The sequence below is a fragment of the Benincasa hispida genome, chromosome 1, assembly GCF_009727055.1.
Source record: "Benincasa hispida cultivar B227 chromosome 1, ASM972705v1, whole genome shotgun sequence".
Lineage (NCBI taxonomy): Eukaryota > Viridiplantae > Streptophyta > Magnoliopsida > Cucurbitales > Cucurbitaceae > Benincasa > Benincasa hispida.
In genome coordinates this window covers 5572205-5593531 of record NC_052349.1, presented here as the reverse complement: position 1 = coordinate 5593531, position 21327 = coordinate 5572205, and the positions used below count along the sequence as shown (strand labels likewise).

Sequence of the window (21327 nt, the reverse complement as noted above, 5' to 3'; positions counted from 1 at the left end):
TATATATTCTTTATAATTCCCTTTTTCTTTTTCTTTTCTTTTCTTTTTTTTTTTTTTTTTTTTTTTTGCCAAAATTTGATCTTTGACATTTGAAAAATTAGGTAAGATTTGATATAAATTTTAAAAACATTATGTAATATTTAGAGAACTTAATAATATAACCTCGGTGTTAACTGCCTCGGATTTCATCGAAAGCCAAAAGTCCAAAATTAGAAAGTGTTAATTTGTTTTATGTAAATATTGGCGATCTTGAACAAGATGGACCGAAACGAGTTTAAAAAAAATGCTAGTTTTGAAAAATGAAAACTAGATTGACTATTTTTGACAATTTCCCCATAAATGTCTTCGCCAGATGAGTTTTTTTTTTAAATAGGTTGCCTAATTTTAGATTGGGAAAGATTAGATGAGTTACTTGTCTTTTTTCTTAAGAAAAAATGTACGCATAGAAATAGATACGTCAAATCGCATGTCAGATACGTATCTGGAAAGTATCTGAAAGTACAAATACGTCAAATCGCGTGTTAGATACGTATCTGGGAAGTATCTGGAAGTATCGGTATCTGATATGTATCTGATACTGATTCTTTACCTCACATGAAGTATCTGTACTTCATAGGTTGAAAGGATATGGAATGAACGCTTATTTCATATTTAAAACAAGATCTTGTTATATTGTTGAACAAACTAAACTCTAGACAATGGCAACATAAGATGACAACAATCCCTACAAGAAATATAACTTTTATAGCTTAAAAAAGCTAAAATCCAAAGTAAAAAAGTGGCGTACAAATAAGTTGAATAAAATTTTTTGTTTGCCCACTTAAAATTTTTGAAGGATCCGTGCTATGCCCATCTCTTAGAACACTTTCAAGCTTCAACTCTCATCTCTCATATTTGCCTTCCCTATTTTCCTTTTCTCCTTACCACATCTCTCCCAGTCTTTTAAGCTTTTTATTTTCCTCTATATTTTGCTTCTCTCCTTACCACATCTTGCAGATTCTCACACAGAAACTTCAATGCTTCTTTCCGTCCAAACACTCGATGGTGTCATCTACCCTCCGTTCCCCCTCACGCTCAAAATTTTACCCGTCCTCAACTCCTCATAGCAGTTTGATTCGCATTACATCTCACTATGGTGGCATTTTGGAGGAGTCGTTCAATCTTTTAACATGTCTATAAGAAACCTTATTTTTCGATTTGACGACAAATTGGAGAAATCAAAAGAGCAAGTTGTTTTCCTTTCCTCTTATATCCTCTATTGTTCACTTTGTATATTTCTAAAGAAATATGTTGATGAAACATTGAGAAGATACCCACAATTTGAATAATAGTCACAAATAAAAAATTTAAAGCATTAATGTCAATCTAAGTATCTTGTTTATCTTTTCTTCACTCTTTCCCTAAATATTCTTCTCATTTTCTTCTTTGTTTACCTATGAAAAAAGAAGAAGAGAATGCACAAAAGAAGTGATGTAGACTAAATAGTAACCATCTTCACGAACTTGAGGTAACTTGTCTCATCAATACATCTCTACGTCTTTCCTCTTTATTTTTCTTAACCAAGTCTTAAACTTATCACATGAATTTTGAGTTTTTTATGTTTATTTTTTTCCTCTGTAATTCTGTGTTTTCCTAGTTAATGGTTTGTTCAAGCTAACAAATATTGCCCATTTATCTTTAATAGGTTGTATTTTTTGATATTGATTACTCAAAACAGTGATAGTTGTACCCAATAAAAGCATTGCCTAATGCTATTAAATTAAAGATGTTGGAGATGATGCCCTAAACTCTCATGTCATGTAGTTTGTAAACACAGTTTTGAACAAACGTTTGTGATGTATAATATATGATATTTTCTTCACTTTTGTCTATGAACATTGGATGTTTTATTTGCTTTACCACAAACCAATAAACTAAGATCCTTGGTTGTCGTTTGTAACTTAAGCATGTATTTGAAGACATATAAGTGGATCATGTCTTAAGTGATAATCAAAATGATCTGTAGTATATGGATATAGGAAGGAAAATTTATCCTGCTAACACTACGGATGTGGTCCACTTTGTAGAATAGTTACAGGTGTTGTGACTTGCTACAAATAGTCTGATCTTGATCATTCATGTGGAGACATGCGAGTGGAGGCGTCCTATACAAAGGAGTTTGTATAAGACCGGACCACGAAGCGTTATAGTCTCGTCATATAACGCTGTTCATGACAGAGACTTCACTTCACTAAAATGACCATAGGTAACATAACCTCAATCTTGAGTGAGTTGGGAACTCCTGCCTTGGAGGGCGGTCCTTTGATTTTCATGGATGTGAGTGGCCAGATCGCCAACTTAAACCTACCACTTTAGGGATTCATCTGAATTGAGAGTTGGGAACTCAACTACACAAGATGGAATTCACTCCTTCCCCGAAGCAGAGGTAAGTAGATAGATTACTCCCTTAAGGGCTGATTCCGGGACTTGAACGATGTGGCGCCACACACCTTCTCATGGCCTGAGAGATGTCCACACATAGTTGGACTATGTTGTATTGTTCATTAGAGGGATCGATGGTATTTAAGAAGTTAGATGTAACTATAGGGGCAAAACAGTAAATTGGCCCAGTTGTACTTACAAGCATCTGTGAAAGGTTATCATACTATTGATTAGTCATATCTGATGTACATAGAAATATATCTGTGGTGAGAACAGTGTAGTTATCGGTCTTTAGTGGAATGTCTGGCAGTTAACGGATGGCGGATCTTCTGGCTAAAGAGTTTAGTCAGCTATTCACGTACCGTTGGAGCTTCGAGCCATAGGTCCATAAGGTCCCCTTGGTAGCTCAATGGATTCAAGTTGAGAATCAGTTTTTGGGTCAGTTTGAAGTGTTCAAATTGACGAGAGGGAGTTCGATTATATATGATATGGTTGACTTTATGTATGAGATACATTATTTGGAGAAAATGATATAAATATGATTTATATCTAGTGGAGGAGAAAACGACTATGGTTAATGTATTGCATATGATGTGATATTAAACCATAGGTTAATGAATATAATATGATTATATTCATTATTTATTTTTGGACAATTATAGGATAATTGTGCCGACTTTTTCTCCATAACTGTATGATAGTGGGAGGTTACATTCAGTTTTCGTAACTGAAGGATAAAATGAAAATCGTTTTCATTTTGCAAAGAGATCAGACATTCGCTCACGTTTAGTGTATACTATCTATCGCATAGCAAATCGAGAGCTTACACGATAGCTCAACGTTTCTAAACTATCGTATACACGTTCGCGTTCTTCTAAATAATCACATAGGATTTGCTAAATGATCGTCTAGCTTTTTCCTAAACGATCGCGCGTCCGAGCGTTTACTAAACGATCGTCTATACGATCACGACTCTTTTACTAAACGATCGTGTACCTCTTCCTAAACAATCAAGCATCGTCTATACTATAGACCGGATATTCTCTCACTTGCTTGGTCGTGGTATATGATCTTCTCTTCCTCCTTCCCTCTACCAAATCCAACAGAGCCCACACCTCATGGATTCTCACACCGAGAATACCGAGGGTTCTAAGTGGTAATGTTCTCCCGCTGCTATGTTTGCATGGAGTCCGTTCATGGTAGACAACCATGATTTGGTGGACGATTTGCTTGGACGATCTCAGCGAGAGCGAAAGAAGTAGTCTGTGGTGAGAAGATTTTTTCTGTGAAGAAGGGTTCTTCAACTGGTACATATTTCATTCTCTTGTTGTTTAAGTTTCAAAGCATGCCTGTAAGTAGTTGTTATTGCATAACTAGTTTGGTAAATTGTAAATGGGTTAATTCTATCACAATGAGTTTGGAATGATTTCGCTTCTGCTCAGAGGTACTCTTTGATACGAGTTCCTTCAATTCGTATCAGAGCCAGGTTTTGATATTCCAAATTCATTGATGCAAAGAATGCCTTTTACTTTCTCGGTGGGTAAAAGCTTGTCTACTCTCTGTTTAAGCATTAAATAGTTTGTGGATGTGGGATTAATGGAGTTTTTTGGGATGAAGCCTCTGGTTATTTAAATTCTTTTACAATTGATGTTAATTGTAAGGGCCCCTGCGTTTTGGGCATATTAACTTACTATCGAGTCTGTAATTTCAAAGTGTTTGAATCTATGAGTCATTCATGAAGAAGTTTCAAGGCAAGAAGTTTTTGTTCTTCGAGGATGAAGACGACCAAGTGTTGGTCGGTCGTGTAAACGATGGGGTAAATGATCGTAGAGTATCAAATACTCGGGAGCAAGTTAACATGTGCACACTAGATGATCGTGTAGCTCAACAAGCTTCATCGCTTAGTTTCTGACTACACGATCACGAAATAAATTGTTTATTTATCACTTGTTAAGTGATCGTCTTGATGATCGTGCTTCACAGCTACGTCGTCGTTTAAACGATCGTATAGAATTCGCGTGTTTTGTCTTGTGCGCTAAACGATCGGGTACCTCATGCTTCATCACATATTATTGGTACTGGATTGTAGCTATACGATCGTATACCTGGCCGCATTTACTAAACGATGAGGAGCTTCGCCTGGGCAGTTCAAGACCCGGTTCACCTGTGAACCAGTTTGCTCGATGTATTATGTAATAGATAGAGTTTTTATTTTCGGTTTTGAGGTGGTTCATCCTGGTCCATTAATCTTTGTGAATGTACATAGGATGTATGTTTATTTATATGTCGTATGGTATGCCATATAGAAGAAATCTCACCTTAGATTATGCATTGATCATGCATCATCTCTTTATTATAAGTGTTATGATTTAAAAAAGCATGATTTAAATTACGTAAGAGTATGCTCATGAATCATATAATATAAGAGTTATATTTATGCATGCATAAAGCATAGACATGCATCACCTTTATATTGCAAGTGTTATAGTATAAGGGTGTATGGAAGCATGTTTGTTTGGTTCGTTACTTGTATATAAAAGTTATGTATAGTAATGAATGGATATTGCATGAAGCATGACATATAGGTTAAATTTATAAGTGTTATAAATACCTAGTTGTGTGGCAATGTGGTTTTAGTTGTTTCTTTTATAAAGGTTATAGGGAAATTAGAACTAAAATCTATAAGAAAGACATGCATGCGAACTTAGGTTTGAATCATGGTTTTAAAAGTGTTTTAAAACTTGGTGGAGATAGACCTAAGACCATGGTTCTAATGAGATTAGAAATCTAGCCTTTAATCTTTTAATCAGTTTATAGGATTAAATTGACTAATAAAAGGTTAAAGTGTAGCAAATCTATCTATAAGAAACATTTTGTCTAAGGCGGGTTCTGTCTAGGCTGGGGTATTTAAGGTGACGAAAACGAACACCCTTACCTGCGAACCTACCTGAAAAGGTGAATTAGATAGATTTGATGCATGCATGCAAATTTGAGGACAGTCCATTACAGAGTTTAATGTGACTACTTGAACTTGTTTAATTTCAAAGACAATAGTTGTTTTTTAGCAGATTAAACCGACTTAGATTAAAATCAGTAGTCAGATGGTCTAAGTTAATGAACCCCTAGGTAGAACATTTAGTGGGAGGTACTTGGGGTATCTGATACTTCATTTAAATCTCTTGTGTTTCTCTCTCTTTATTGTGCACACCGTGAGATCTATCCTTGGCCTTAAAGCATCCTGGGAGTGTCCCCCTAAAGGATGGTGTTTGGGTAGGTCAATATCAAGGTGGATAGAGAGAATGTTCATAGTAAGTGGGAGCGGGACGTGTGACAACATATCTCACGGACTCTCTCGTTAGGTTGGATAAAGTTTTTGTGCATCGCCTCAAGGCACCCTGGGAGTGTCCCCCTATAGAATGGCAATTTTACACGTTTCTTTATCTGATCTTCTGTATAGGATAAAGTTACTTAGTCTCTTGTCCTAATATACTTTTTCCCTATGGTGGGCGCATTAGGGCGGGACTCTGGGGCTGAAAACAAAGGGTTACACTTACACGAAATTGTTAAGGGTTAACAATTCTGTACCGAACGAATGGTGGTTGTTAGGTGCAGTTCCAAGAGTTGGTTCTGCCGAATGGTTGAAAATGTCTCATCCTAATGAAAGGTCATCTGATCACCCCACCGGTAACGTTTGTTCTGTCTCGTTGGGGCATCATTACGAAATAGAAGTCTTTTCACTTAGGGTACTTGGAAACTATTTTGCTAAAACTAAAATTGGTGTTACAATGTGGTTAAAGCATAGACTTATAAAAGTTTGTTCTACTTTCAGCAACGTTTTAAAATGGCTATAGCCACAATTTCTCTATTTAGCGTCGACAAACTAACTGGCGAGAATTACGCTAGTTGGAAACACATGATCACGACTATACTTATCATCGAGGATCTCATGTTTGTCCTCCTAACGCCACTCGAAATGTTTGGGTGGCTTATGAACGCTGGACACGGATAAACGAGAAGGCTCGAGATATCTTACCCAGCCTTAACAAAGCTTTGGCCAAGAAGCATGAGCCCATTGTCTCAGCGCATGAAATCATGGAGTCCCTGTGGAGGATGTTCTTATAACCATCTGGATAGCTCAAGCACAAGGCTCTTAAATGCATCTTCAACTTCAAAACAAGGAAGACACCTCTGTTCGTGAACATGTGCTTAATATGATGGTCCACTTCAATGTGGCAGAGATGAACGGGTCTAGGATCGATGAAGGCAGCCAGGTTCGTATAATCCGACATTCATTGCCGGATAGCTTCCTCCACTTTGTTAGCAATGTGATTCTTAACAAATTGGACTATACCTTTACCACTCTCCTCAACGAGTTGTAGACATTCCAATCCTTACTGAAAAGTAAGGAGAAGAATATTGGTGAGGCAAATGTTGCCTCATCATCAAAGAAGTTCTATCGAGGTTTGACCTTTGGGACTAAGTCTGTACCTTCTACTTCTAACACTATAAAGTGAAAGAAGAATAAGGGTGGTAAGGGGAAGGAGAAGGCGCCTGCTAACCAACCGCCTATCGCCCATCGAGGAAAGTGACCAGCGCCTGGAGACAAAGGAAAGTATTTCCATTGTAAACAGGATGGGCACTAAAAGAGGAATTTTCCTCACTAGAGCAAGGAGAAGAACAAGGCTAAGGCTAAGGCCAAGGCGAAACAAGGTAAATATGATTTACTAGTGTTAAAAACTTGTTTAGTGGAGAATGATGATTCTTCCTGAATTATTGATTCGAGCGCCACAAATCATATTTGTTCTTCTTTTCAAGGGATTAGATCTTGATGGCAGCTGGAGGCTGGTGAGATGAAAATGCGAGTAGGCACCAGACGCGTCATCTCAGTTGTGGCAGTGGGAGAGATCCAGTTGACTTTACAGAAGAAATTTTTTGTATTACATGATGTATTTGTAGTTCCTGAGTTGAAAAGGAACTTAATTTCTGTAAAGTGCTTGTTGCAATGTAAATATACTCTTGAATTTAATGTGAATAAAGTGTTTATTCATAAAGATGTAGTTGACATTTGTACAGCAAAACTGGAAAATAACTTGTATGTGCTAAGGTCGTTAGCATTGAGTTCCCTCTATAACATAGAGATGTTTAAAATTTTCGTAACTCAAAATAAACGTCAACGAGTTTCTCCAAAAAAAATTCCCAACTTTGGTACCTTCGATTAGGGCACATCAATCTCAATAGGATTGAAAGGTTGGTGAAGAATGGCCTTCTAAGTGAGTTAGAGGAAAATCTTGCCTTGAGGGTAATATGATTAAAAGGCCTTTTACTGGAAAAGGTTATCGAGCCAAAGAGCCTCTAGAGTTAGTACATTCTGACCTCTGTGATCCGATGAATGTGCAAGCTAGGGGAGGATATGAGTACTTCATCATTTTTACTGATGATTACTCTAGGTATGGGTATATTTATTTGAAGCAACGGAAGTCTGAATCCTTTGAAAAGTTCAGAGAGTTCAAGGCTGAAGTTAAAAATGCATTGGATAGACGGATTAAGACACTTCGATCGGATTGAGGTGGGGAGTTTTTGAATTCGAGGTTTCAGGACTAGTTGATAAAACATGGAATCGTTTACCAACTCTCAGCATCGGGTACACCTCAGCAGAATGGTGTAGCGGAGAGAAGAAACAGAACCTTGTTGAACATGGTTCGGTCAATGATGAGTGACGCTTCCTTATCGAACTCATTTTAGGATTTTACAGTGGAAACTGCTATGTATATACTCAACTGTGTTCCTTCCAAGAGCGTTGCAAGAACACCTCTAGAGTTGTGGAATGGGCGTAAATTTAGTTTACGTCACTTTCGTATATGAGGTTGCCCAGCTGGCTAATCCAAAGAAATTGGAACCACGGTCAAGGTTATGCATTTTTGTAGGCTACCCCAAAGGTACACGAGGGGGAAACTACTGAAACTTCAACATGAGTTATTGAAGGACCTGCTTCATCAGCAAGAGTTGTTGATGATAGTTTGTCTGGTAGGTCGGTTCCACCTCAAGAGTTGAGGGAACCTCGATGCAGTGGGTGTCACACCCCACTCCAGATTACCCTCTTAACCTGGATGGAATGGTGAACTGCAGCAGTTACCAACTCTTTTGCTGGCACTTACTGCCTATCTAACATGTTAAATTTTGCTCAAACCCTGCATACGTACATTTCATCAATATATGAACAAATTAACTCAGAACTTAACACAGTACAGGGTTTCCTAGCATTGTTCATACATGAATATTACAACTTAGTGAGCCCATCTAGAATACTAGTCCCTATCTGACAGACACATGTGTACTAAGTAATACAAGTCTTTAATTAAGCTTCCTTCAACCTGACTTTTAGAGTGGTAGAGCAGCAGCAGAGAAGTCTTTTGGTAATTGACCGCTACCTGAAAGGAAACATTTGAAAACATGAGCTAGAAGCCCAATAAGTGACAAACATTTAAAGCATAACTTTCATACATAAATTTGATATTAAAACTAAAAGCTTTAACTGAAAACTAAATTTGGCAACTATATCATTCACGTCATCATTAACATCTCATAGCACTTTTTCATGCTTTGCTGGACTATGTCTTAGTCTATTAGTCTAAAATGGTCCCTTTACTGCATTACTACTTAACTGGGAAGGAACCCTTTTGTTCACTTCCTAAAAACATAATTTGCATCCTTAGTTGAGTTTACTCGACTCCACAACAACAATCCATAGTTAGTGTGGAGTGATCCCAACACTACCAATAACAACTTTTACTTACATTCGTGTGATTCTAGTTTAAGTATCGTCATACCTTAGATACTACTGCTCAGATACCTTCTCCGTGTCTTCAGTCTCGAGCTGCTTGGATACTTTCTCCATGTCCTTCAGTATCGAGCTATTCAAATATAAGATTAAGCTTCAGTATCTTCTCATCTAGTCCTTCAGTACTGAGCTATTCAAATCTAAGACTGAGCTTTAGTACCTTCTCATCTAGTCTTTCAGTACTGAGCTACTCATACTGAACTTGCATATTCTTATCTCTTAGTGACTTAGTTATCCAAAAGCATTCTATACTAACGCATCCTTTTGTTCATTGAAAAGCATAGCATAAACATAACATTAATGTGAGATGCGTTGTTGGTAACTATTTGAGAATAGTTGTCGTAAATAGCTTTCAGTAAACATGCATTGCTAGATATTCATAAGCAGTAGCAATTTACTTAAAAAATTTAAAGCATTTAGAGTCACTCACAGCTCGTTGGGCTCTTAACAATTTATATGCCTCTCCTAGCTTTTCTTGGCTAGCGAGATGATCATCATGAGCGAGATTTACCACTTCTAGCAAGATTTGCCATTTTCCAGCGAGATTTTCATCCTTAGCGAGATCCACCCCTTCTTTATCTCACTCTCGCTCTTGCTTATTTTCTTATCTCGCTCGTTTTCTTATCTCGCTCACTATGGTGAGCTGCTTGCTTAATCTTCCCAAGCAGCTACCTGCTTATGCACAAATTTCCTGTTTCAATTTCAAAAATTCATAACTCAAAATCCAGAACTCTTTTAAAAAAACTTCCTTCTACAAACTTGTTTAGAATTGAGTTAGCTTCTTACCTTAAAATCTCAGCCCCAAATTCCTTGTAATTTGGCTTGGAGCTTCCAATCTTCACTCTGGGTCCTAATTAATCCGAGAATATGCCCCTTCTGTAAATTCTTCACTTTTTGTTCTTCTCCCCATGAGATCTTTCTCTGGCAAAACAATCTCAAAATCTAGGTTCTCCCAGTTCTCAAATGGAACCAATCTCACTTAATTTGCTCAAGTCATTTTCGAAAATCGAGCTTCTGAAATTCTTCTTCCTTTTATACTTCCTGCCGCCTCCCATGTTCAATGGTCAAACCGCCACCTCATTCAACACTTAGTGCTTCCGGCAAATTCCAATTAGTGAGTTTCTTCAATTAATTTTTTTTCCTTCCCTTCCTTCGTAACCCATATTAGGCCTTTGCCTCATAGCATAACTTTAGCGTGCATCGAGTTTCAACGTCTTGCATACATCGCATACTTCATCGTCTAGCGCCCAACGTAATGCCTTCGTCTAGCGCCCAACGTCTATCGTCTAGCACTTGTCTGCAGCTCATCGTCTAACGCTAATGCCGATCATGCAGTGTCGCTTACGCTATCGTCCAACGCATAGCTCTATCGTTTTGTGCGATCCTTCATATCGCTTAGCTCCGCACAATTGCTACACGATCGCCTACCTCATCGCGTAGCGCCACTCATCTGCTAGACGATCGCCTATCGCCTTTGCTTGCACACACTTGAGGCTGTCTCTTATACACATCTAGATGTGTATAAGAGACAGATCGCGTAGCGCCACTCATCTGCTAGACGATCGCCTATCTCATCGTGTAGCACCACTTATTTGCTACACGATTGCCCACCTCATAGTGTAACGCCACTTATTTGCTACACGATCGTCCAGAGCGCGCATCTCCAACGCCCAGCACCTATGCTCGCACACACTTGAAGCTACCGCATGTTTTTCTACACATAACTTTTCTCTTTGCCACACTTTGGCTTTCTTCAATGCCCAAATAACCTCGCAAGCCCCTTGGCTGCCGCAAGCCTTATCAATGCATCATGCCTTTCAACTCATGCATTCACCCTTAGTACCAGCGTATAGTTCACCTTTATCTTCAACACTTAGCCTTTACAAGCTTGGTTGCTACACACACAACCTCATGCGTCCACACTTTTCCATCGACGGATACCTACACTCGACGGATACACACACAACCTCATTATCTAAAACTCACCCATGACTAAGTGTTTCTAACACTTAGATTTTTCTTCCTCCATCTTTCTACTTTATTTAGCTCCTTTCATAATTTTACTTAACACACTTGTTACTCTCTTATGTAGGAAAATGGAGTATGAGGTTTACAGTGGGAAGGTTGCAAACCTACCCATTCGCTATCTGGGTTTCACGAAAATCCTGGCTATGGTAGTCGATGGCGACGTTGAGGATTCATTGTCTTATCAGAAGGCAAAGGAGACTTTCTCGCCTGTTGCCATGTTGAAGTCGATCTGCATCCTCCTGTCCATTGTCGCTTATTATGATTGTGAGACTTGGCAAATGAACGTCAAGACTACCTTTCTGAATGGAAATCTTGAGGAGACCAGTTATATGGTGTAGCTCGAGGGATTCATTGTCCAAGGTCAAGAGCAAAAAGTTTGCAAGCTGAGTCGGTCCATTTATGGGCTAAAATAGGTATCTCGATCTTGGAATATTCGGTTTGATACTGCAATCAAATCATACGGCTTTGACCAAAACGTTGATGAGCCTTGTGTCTACAAGAAAATCGTCAGTAGTTTAGTAGTTTTCCTAGTGTTGTATGTAGACGATATCCTACTCATTGGGAATGATGTAGGACTAATAATTGCAGTTAAGAACTGGCTAGCGAACCAATTCCAAATGAAAGATTTGGGAGAGGCTCAATTTGTTTTGGATATACAGATCTTTCGGGATCGTAAGAACAAAGTGCTAGCGCTGTCTCAAGCATCGTACATTGACAAGATGTTGCTCAAGTACTCGATGCAGAACCCCAAAAGAAGCCTACTGTCGTTCAGGCATGGAGTTACTTTGTCTAAGAACATGTGTCCTAAGATTCCTCAAGAGGTTAAGGAGATGAGACGGGTCCCATATGCATCTGCCGTTGGCAGTTTGATGTATGTGATGATCTGTACTAGACCAGACATCTGCTATGCTGTGGGAATAGTCAGTAGGTATCAGTCTAACCCAGGCCAGGTCACTGGACTGCAGTTAGGAACATTCTCAAGTATCTTCGAAGAACGAGGGACTACATGCTCGTGTATAGAACTAGGGATTTGATCCTTACTGGATATACGGATTCTGACTTTCAGACTGTTAAGGACTCTCGGAAGTCCACTTCAGGGTCAGTTTTTACCTATGAAGCATAGACACAGATACGGCTACACGATACGGATACGGCGATTCGTCAATTTCTAAAAAACTAAGATACGGATACGTCTAAGGGTGCATCATTTTTTTATATATTTTTTAATATATATATTTCTAAAAAACGAGGATACCGATATGTTGAAGATACATTTTTTTTTTTTTAAAAAAATTTAGGATATAGATAACTTTAGCATACAAGTTAATAACAATAGCACAAATAGAATACAAACACTGAAATACAATACAAAAAAAACAACATCTAAGATGTTGAAGTACAATAGTTAATAAAATGCAATAGAAAAGTGACTCATATTGCAAAGAAGAAGAAGAAGAAGATTAGAAAGAGAAGTATGAAGATAAACGAAGAACTTATTGTTGAAGATATCCAAATGATTTATATTTTGGTAGATTTTGTGGGGATTCAAATGTGAAGATGAAGATTAGATGATTCTAGTATAGGGTTTGGTCCATTATTTTTTTTTTTTCTTTTAGTTTTGAACTCAAATAGTGAACTTATTAAATAGATTGCCTAATTTTAGATTGGGAAAGATTAGATGAGTTACTTGTCTTTTTTCTTAAAAAAATACGCATAGAAATAGATACGTCAAATCACGTGTTAGATACATATCTGAAAAGTATATAAAAGTATATAAAAATATAGATACGTCAAATCACTAATAAAAGCTTTTTAGAGAAAAAGAAAAAAGTGAAGTGAAGAGAATTAGAGGATGACCACAACCATCAATTAGTTAGGCACATCATCAAAATCAACATGTTATCCATCATATTTATCATTATGTTAAGTCAACTAATCATCAAGAGCTATTTTTAATTATTTTTTAAATTTAAGGAGAAATATTACTTTGAAAATTTTAAATACTAAGTCGACATCAACTCCAAACTTTAAGAACATAGAAAAATGACAAATTATCATAATAAAACATATGTTTGATTCTTTCCGATTGATAACTATTAATCAAAATGTGGGGAGAGTGAACAATGATGAATAGTTTAAATATACATTTGATTCTTGATATTTGGAGTCAATGTCTAATTACGGAACATTTTAATCCAAAAGTAGTTATAAATGATTTTTAAATTTTGTTTAAATTAATTTTATTGATTTGTCAATAAATCAGAAGAAGAAGACTAGTCTTATAGTTGTAAAGTTTGGGCATGCACAATAGACAATTTATTTGAATTGGTTGGACTATTAATTTGATTTAATAAATTAGAATAAAAAGATTAGACATATAGTTTGTGGGCTGGAAATCCATGAGGACAATTTATCCCGTTCCGGCAACTGCCTGAACACTTTTTTTTTGTCATTTTCCAAATAATTTCTAGGATTGTAACGGTAACCTACTTTTATTTATTTTTTATTTTTTACGTTCAGATATTGATTGGACTATATATTAATATTTGAGCAATAATAGGTACAAATTAAATATAAATTAGGTTGCACCTAATGTTAGGATCTTCTTTCCTTCCTTTACATACAATCGAAAACAAATTTAAATAATAAAAATGGTATTGTTATATTTAAATACAGATTCAACTCAAACAAATATGATAGATATCATGTCATCTATGAAATCAAATAATCATATATACGGAAATTAAATTAAAAAATAGAATAAAACAAATCACGTGGAGATCATATGATCTTCAAATTTATGGGGAGGGAAGTAATAGTCAATGGACTTTATTTGGCTTTGAATTTTTTTTAGATTACTTTGCATCATTCATTCACTACCACATCTTCCTCTCCCTACACTATTTTTCCTTCTTTATCTTCAAGCAAAATAAGAAATGCAGACAAAATTAAATGAGTTACTAAAATCAATGAACGTATTGTCCTATCTCTCAATGTAATAAAATTCTTAAATCAAATCTCTAAAAACATACCTACACATATTTGGGGAAAAAATAAATAAATAAAAATTATCCGTTTGAAAATATTCAGAGCAAAGATTCATTCTTCGACAAGGAAAATTTCTTCTGTTGCTTATCATATAGGCATTTTTTCGATCCAATTATCTCTAAAAAATGCAATAATGAAAAAAAGTGATCTTCTATTAATCTTTTGAAATTATAACTTCTAATATGCATCTATTTATGGACTTTCTTTTTTATTGGAAAGATTAGAGCGGTAGAGATTTTAAATGGAAAAGATTTAAGGGCAAAATAGGAAAGTTAAAAGTCCTCCCTTCTTTACCTCTTTTAATATAGTGTAGATTTAGGATAGTATAGATATAAACGGATAGATATGCTTTAATAATTGTTAATTATAGTGTTTATTTTCATAAAAAAAAATTGTTAAATAACAGTTATATTTGTATGGAAAAAATACATGACTTACATATAAGGAAAATTCTTATAAATAAAAAATTTTCAATAATATTTATATTTTATAGTAAATTTTTTTTAAAATGTTTGTACTTTTAGAACTTTTGCTATAAAAGTTTTATAGCAAAATTAAACTTATGATAGAGACTAAATTAAACTTTTATTAAAAGTTTAGTTGAGTAAAATTGAATATTTAAAAACACAAATTAATATTAACAAGTTCGAAAATATATAAAGCGATGTTTACTTGTATGCTTTAATGGCACACCTTCCTTTTGCATTATTTTCTGATATTTACAGAAAAAAATTAAATACTACTTTATTATATTTAAAATTTAAATAAACGTGGACGTGGTCATGCTACACCAAATTTGTTAATATATTGTTGACCAACTTACAGGCCTGTGATGATCCATTTTTACTTGTGATACATTTAAAACAAAACTCAAAAGGTCAAATATATCATTATTAAAATTTATGGACTAAAATAAATTTTAGGAAGATTTTTTTGAAAAAATAGAAGAATAAGATAAACTATTTATATAAAATAGCAAAATTTTAATTTCTCTTTATAAAAGTTGATAGAAGCCTATTCGCGTCTATAAGTGATAAAAACTGATAGATTCTGATAGAGTTTTTTTTTTTTTTTCTATTTTTGTAATAGTTTGACATTTTTTCTATATGTGAAAATTTTTCTAAAAGTAATAAAGAAATGGTAATATGAAAAGTGGACTCAATGAGTTACCTTTATTGTTGTTTACCTTGTGTTCCGTAGTTGTAGGAACACGTGAGACCTACTCTCCAATCTATAATAAAAAAAACATATATTGATTGATGATCAATCCATTTACATTTTAAAATTACGTTATCGTTATCATTACCATTACTATTAGATGAAGCATTGTTACCATTTGACGATAACGGTAACGGTAATGGTAAATGTGATAGATTTATAATTTTAAACAAACACAATCAAAATCAATCTAATTACATTTGCAATTGTATCCTACTACGATTGGTCTATCAATAAAACTGAATTACGATTACACCAATTTTTATTATCAATTGGTAAACTGGCCTCAACTCAAGATTCGAAAGTAAAACTTGAATTTAGGGACAAAAAGGTAATTTTACCATAAAATGTGAAATACATCTAAGTCTTTGTGCTACTGTTTAATTGGGAAAAAAAAAAAAAACCGACAATTTTCCTTATATTTAAATTCAACTGCATCCATTTCCACTGCTGAATTATTTGTTCTCTGGCTTACCATGGAAATTCTGTCAAACCCCATTTCAGTTGCAGCTGTATTGCTACTGATTTCCATCGTTGTAAGGCAAATTCTAACTCGGAAGCCGAGGAAGAAGAAATATCATCCAATTGCAGGCACTGTATTTCATCAGCTCCTCAATTTCCACCGATTGCAAGATTACATGACTGATCTTGCTCGAAAGCATAAAACATACAGGCTTCTTGGGCCCTTCAGGAATGAGGTTTATACTTCTGACCCACCAAATGTTGAGTATATACTCAGAACCAACTTCGACAATTTTGGCAAGGTATTGAAGTTTTCTTTGTTTTCCCCTTCCTTTTTTGGGTTGTAAAAGTTGAAATCTCTGTATGGACATTGCATTTACCTAGGAATTGAAGTTTTCTTCCTTGCTAGAAAGGTAAAATTGTAAATAATTGAGGCTGTCTTCACCATGAAATTGAGTTTGTTGTTAAAAGTATTGATATAATTAATTTTACCGGAACACTTAACTTTTGGATTCCATGGTGATTTAAGGCGGAGGTATGTCATTTTAAAAATTTAGATGATCTAGCATGGTATTAGTCATATTAAATTTGTTTTTGTCAATTAATTTAAACTTTTGGGTCAATCGATAATTTAAGATGGTATTTATGTTGTATGATTGATGCTTCAAAGATGATGTTCTTGAAGGGAAATGATTCTGATTGAGTTATGCACAATGTTCTTTAGGGGTCACATAACTACAGAATTCTCAGTGTTCTTCTTGGCGATGGAATTTTCACAGTTGATGGAGAGAAGTGGCGTCAGCAGAGAAAGATTTCAAGCTATGAGTTCTCTACAAAAGTTCTGAGGGATTACAGTAGTGTCATCTTCCAGAAAACTGCAGTTAAACTAGCTAACATCGTATCCGAAGCTGCTATATCGAATCGAGTAATTGATATTCAAGTAGGTCAACAATCCCTTATTGATTTCAAATATCGATCAGCTTTAGAATAAACGCTAAATAAACTCATTCAATTACTTGTTTGCAGGATCTGTTTATGAAATCAACTCTAGATTCAATATTGCATATTTCATTTGGAATTGATCTAGATAGTTTGCATGGATCAAATGAAGAAGTGAACAAATTTTGTTCTGCTTTTGAAGCATCAAGCACAATGACACTCTGGCGATACGTCGATGTATCCTGGCCAATCAAAAAGACTCTGAATATTGGGTCAGAAGCTGTCTTAAAAGAAAACATGAAAATTGTTGATGAGTACATATATAAGCTCATTCATACCGCACTCGAACAGAGAGAAAAGTTAGGCGACAACGCTTTGGTAGATGAATTTGTATGTTTCTTTTTTTGCTTTTAAACTCATTATATGTGGAGCCTAACATTGATTCTACTGTGATATGTGAATTTAGATGAGAAGAGAGAACATAGTGTCAAGGTTTCTGCAAGCGGAAACTACTGATCCGAAGTATCTAAGAGATATTATTCTTAATTTTGTTATAGCTGGAAAGGACACAACAGCAGTTACTCTTGCTTGGTTCATTTGCATGCTTTGCAAGCATCTTGCAGTGCAGGAAAGAGTTGCTAGAGAGATCATGGAAGTGACAAATGTTGAAGATGTTACCGATTTTGCAGAGTTTGCTGCAAGATTGACTGAAGAAGCTCTAGAGAAGATGCAGTTTCTCACTGCAGCTATTAATGAAACTCTTAGACTCTATCCTCCTGTTCCAGTGGTATGTCATTTCCTCTTGAAATTTGAATATAGTCATTGCTTAATACTCCAAATAACTCTCAAGTAATTGCACTGACTTAAAAGTTTACTACTACGTCAAATGATGTCTAGGTTATAGCAATTGATTTCTCAACTACAGTTTCAATAACTCTTGAGCGTAGTAGCAGAAGCACCTAGTTTTTTTAAGGGCAAAATACACTCTTAGTCCCTAAGGTTTGGTTTAAATGTCTATTTGGTTTCTAGAGTTTAAAAATTGACATTTTTAGTTCCCGAGGTTTCAAAAATGCATTTAATTGGTCTCTAGACTGGTTTGATGGTTAGTTAACTAACGAAAGGATGATGTGGCGTAGACGAAGTGACATTTTTAAATTTCAATGACCAAATAGACAGTTAAGCCAAACACCAGGGACTAAAAGTGTTCTTTTTTAATTAATTCTCAGTCATTTTTAGTTATTTGTTGAAATGTTAGGAAAGTTTGTAAACCAACGTTTAACAGGCTTAAAAGACTATTCAACCACCATTGAACTCAAAAGCTTAAGTTGATGGCCTACCGTAAAATTTCACTTGTTAGCTTGGAAATTAGCACAAGACCAACAAGTGATTATCGACTGAATTTCAGGATGCAAAGATTTGCTTTTCCGACGATACACTGCCGGATGGATTCAGTGTGAGGAAAGGAGATATGGTGGCATACCAGCCATTTGCAATGGGTAGGATGAAATTCATATGGGGTGATGATGCCGAGGAATTCCGACCAGAGAGATGGTTTGATGGAGATGGAAATTTCCAGCCCCAGAGCCCTTTCAAATTTACAGCCTTTCAGGTATGTTAGTTCCTTGTAACTCCTTGGGTAAATACTAAAGAAAAATGAATGTTTTCTTTTTGGAAATTATGTTATATAAAGATTATAGAAAAATCATGTTTAGATTGATGTTGAGAATCATTTATGTTTGATTTTACACTTTCAAATAATTTCCATACCATCTAAATTGATTTGAATCATGAAAAGCACATTTTAAAGGGATTTTGAAGATGAAAGATATGGTTTTTTTTTAATCATTTCAAAATCATTCTCAAACCTGCCATCAAATTCTGATTATCAAGCTCTAAATTGAGACATATCATGATTTACAGGCAGGGCCACGCATTTGTTTGGGAAAAGAGTTTGCTTACAGGCAGATAAAAATCGTCTCAGCTCTATTATTGAGTTGTTTCAAGTTCAAAATGAGTGATGAGAAGAAAATTGTGGAGTATCAACCAATGATCAATCTTCTCATAAAAGAAGGCCTTCAAGTTTGTGCCATTTCCAGACGTCCTATGCCCTAACTTCTTCAATTCACTACATAATTTGACGTACACATCTGCAAAGTCCTCTTTTCTTTTTTCTTTTTTCCTTTTTAGAAATAAGGCCTCATGTTTGTAATCGCTGCACATTCGAATCTACTTTCAATATTATTAGCATAGTAAAGTGGTTATTGACATTGATATGTATTTGAAGTAAATGAATAAAGTTATATACTCCACATTTAAAATGGCTTTTATACGTTTGCTATTCTTTCATTTCCAATTTTGCGCCCATCTCTCTCCTTTCTCTTTCTTCCATCATCACTCTTTTTTTTTTTTTTTTGATACTTTGTCTTTTTTTTCCATTTCATTTTCTCTCTCCTTTCCCACATATTTCTTTCTTAACCCTTCTTTTTTTTAGTTATTATTTTCTATTTAAATCTCTATTCTTTTTTCTCTCAATTTTGATAGGATTTTTTAAATTTTATTTATTGAAAAGTCTGGCTTGTCGTTTAGTAAACTAACAATTTGGTCCTTTTCCATCAATTACAAGAGAACTATACTCATTTTGTTCACACTATAAATTTGTTTTCATAGACTGACTAGTGTCAAGATCGATGTTGTGACAATAAATGAAAGGAGCATGAAAAATTTTTCATGGGAAAATTTCCCATTTTCCATTAGGCTCTAATAGCAACGTCCACCAATTGAAAATAACTGAAACTGCGACCTTTTCTTTTTCTTTTTGGGCAAGTGTAAGGCTCACTTAAGAATGTGGTCAAGAGAGATTATAATTTGCATCTTGCTTTAAAACAAATATCATTGTGCCATTACCAAGCCCAGGATTGGCCCTTTAATAATTTGCCAGGCCTGTAAGAGTTAATAACATCAATATAATATACACAATAATGGAAGAGCTCTTGGTAATTTACTTGCTGTATGATTCTGAGATGAAAAATGGACAAAACTGGAAAGCTCAAGCTCAAGCCAAAGCCTCACAACTTCAACTAGTAGTGACATACATACAACTCGATCCCATAAAGAATGGCCCCCCAAGTGATATTCTAATATCTAAAAAGCTAATATATATTTATATGATTTGGGGCTAGTCTATTACATATTTTACAACGTGTAACCGAAAACGAGACAGATTTTGCACAGCAAGTGTGGGGAGGACTGGAGTTACATCTCAATAGTAATGACGATGTGATAGCATCAAATTAAGAGGCAAACCTAGCAAGTATAGGGCCTCGGCTCGGATCTCGTTTCACTCCATGCTTGAGAGAAAAATAACCGCAACCAGATATTTTCATTGATGTATCAGTGGAAGCCAAATATATATGATGCAGAATTTGTCCAAAAACTATACAAGTATTGAAGTCTTTGTTGCCGAAAAAGGCTATGATTTTATAAGGGGGCTGAGCCCATCACCTTCCCAGCCAATCTTCAGCATTTGATCCACGACTTTCAAGCTCAACTGAAATGAATAATGATTTAGGAAGTGTCAAAACATGACGAGATTTCAAAAGATAAAATTCTATATATTCAGCTCCTGACCTTGTTTTCACTTTACAGGTATTTTAACATCAATAAAGCAAGATCTTTTTCTCTTTATGGGTAAACTGTTTGTTTGGATAGTATTTGATAAAGACAAAATGAGAAATTGTTTTAAACTAGGCAGGTCAGTTAATCCCTTTGACAACAATATTGTTTTTAGTTTCTTGATTTTGAAAATTGTTCTTCTTTTCTTCCGATTTATTTACTATAATTTTCAACCCTTAGAAAACATTTGAATTCTAAATCAAATTCCAAAAAATAAAACAAGTTATTTATTTTAGTATACAAAACTGCTTGTATTTTAAAAGTAATTTCAAAAAGTAGACGGCAAAACCAAGAAACTCATGGATGAAAGTAGTATTTACGAGCTTAATTTTCAGACAAAACCAAATGGGGCCCACAAAATTGTATTAAGAAATAGGAAAGTACCATTAAGAATTACTAAATAGCCATGGTAGTACGGAAGGTTATCTACTTACAGCAGGATCAGTGAAGACTATTAACTGCCTATCTGCAGTTGATACCAAAAGATTTGTGTTATCGTTATTTAATGCCAGCGCAGTGATATCCTGGCCTTCTTTGAGTCGCAGCGTATGGAAAACCTGTAGGATAAAGAAACATAAAGTGTATCAATCGTATTGGAGAAGTGTGTCATGGCATTCATAAAATGTCGAAAAGCTAAATAACAATATCACATGAAGAGCATATAAATACAATTGTATAAGCATGCATGAGTTTTTTTTTTT

General features: G+C 35.2%; 2 protein-coding genes across 2 annotated transcripts in view; one reads left to right on the top strand and one right to left on the bottom strand.

Annotated features, from left to right (window-relative positions):
* Positions 1-15979: 15979 nt before the first annotated feature.
* Positions 15980-19283, top strand: LOC120082061 (cytochrome P450 704C1-like). Its single transcript, XM_039037284.1, has 6 exons — positions 15980-16317; positions 16740-16955; positions 17042-17344; positions 17421-17741; positions 18360-18563; positions 18875-19283. Exons 1-6 carry the CDS (start codon positions 16030-16032, stop codon positions 19064-19066), a joined length of 1524 nt encoding a protein of 507 aa, XP_038893212.1. The 5' UTR covers positions 15980-16029; the 3' UTR covers positions 19067-19283.
* A 543-nt stretch (positions 19284-19826) lies between these two features.
* The window catches only part of LOC120082047 (BEACH domain-containing protein C2), a 40015-nt gene continuing 38514 nt past the window's right edge, over positions 19827-21327 (bottom strand). The window contains exons 31-32 of the mRNA XM_039037265.1: positions 21061-21183; positions 19827-20501 (exon numbers count right to left, since the gene is read on the bottom strand). Coding sequence (XP_038893193.1) covers positions 20424-20501; positions 21061-21183 — 201 coding nt within the window. The 3' untranslated portion in view covers positions 19827-20423. The remainder of the gene's footprint in view (positions 20502-21060; positions 21184-21327) is intronic.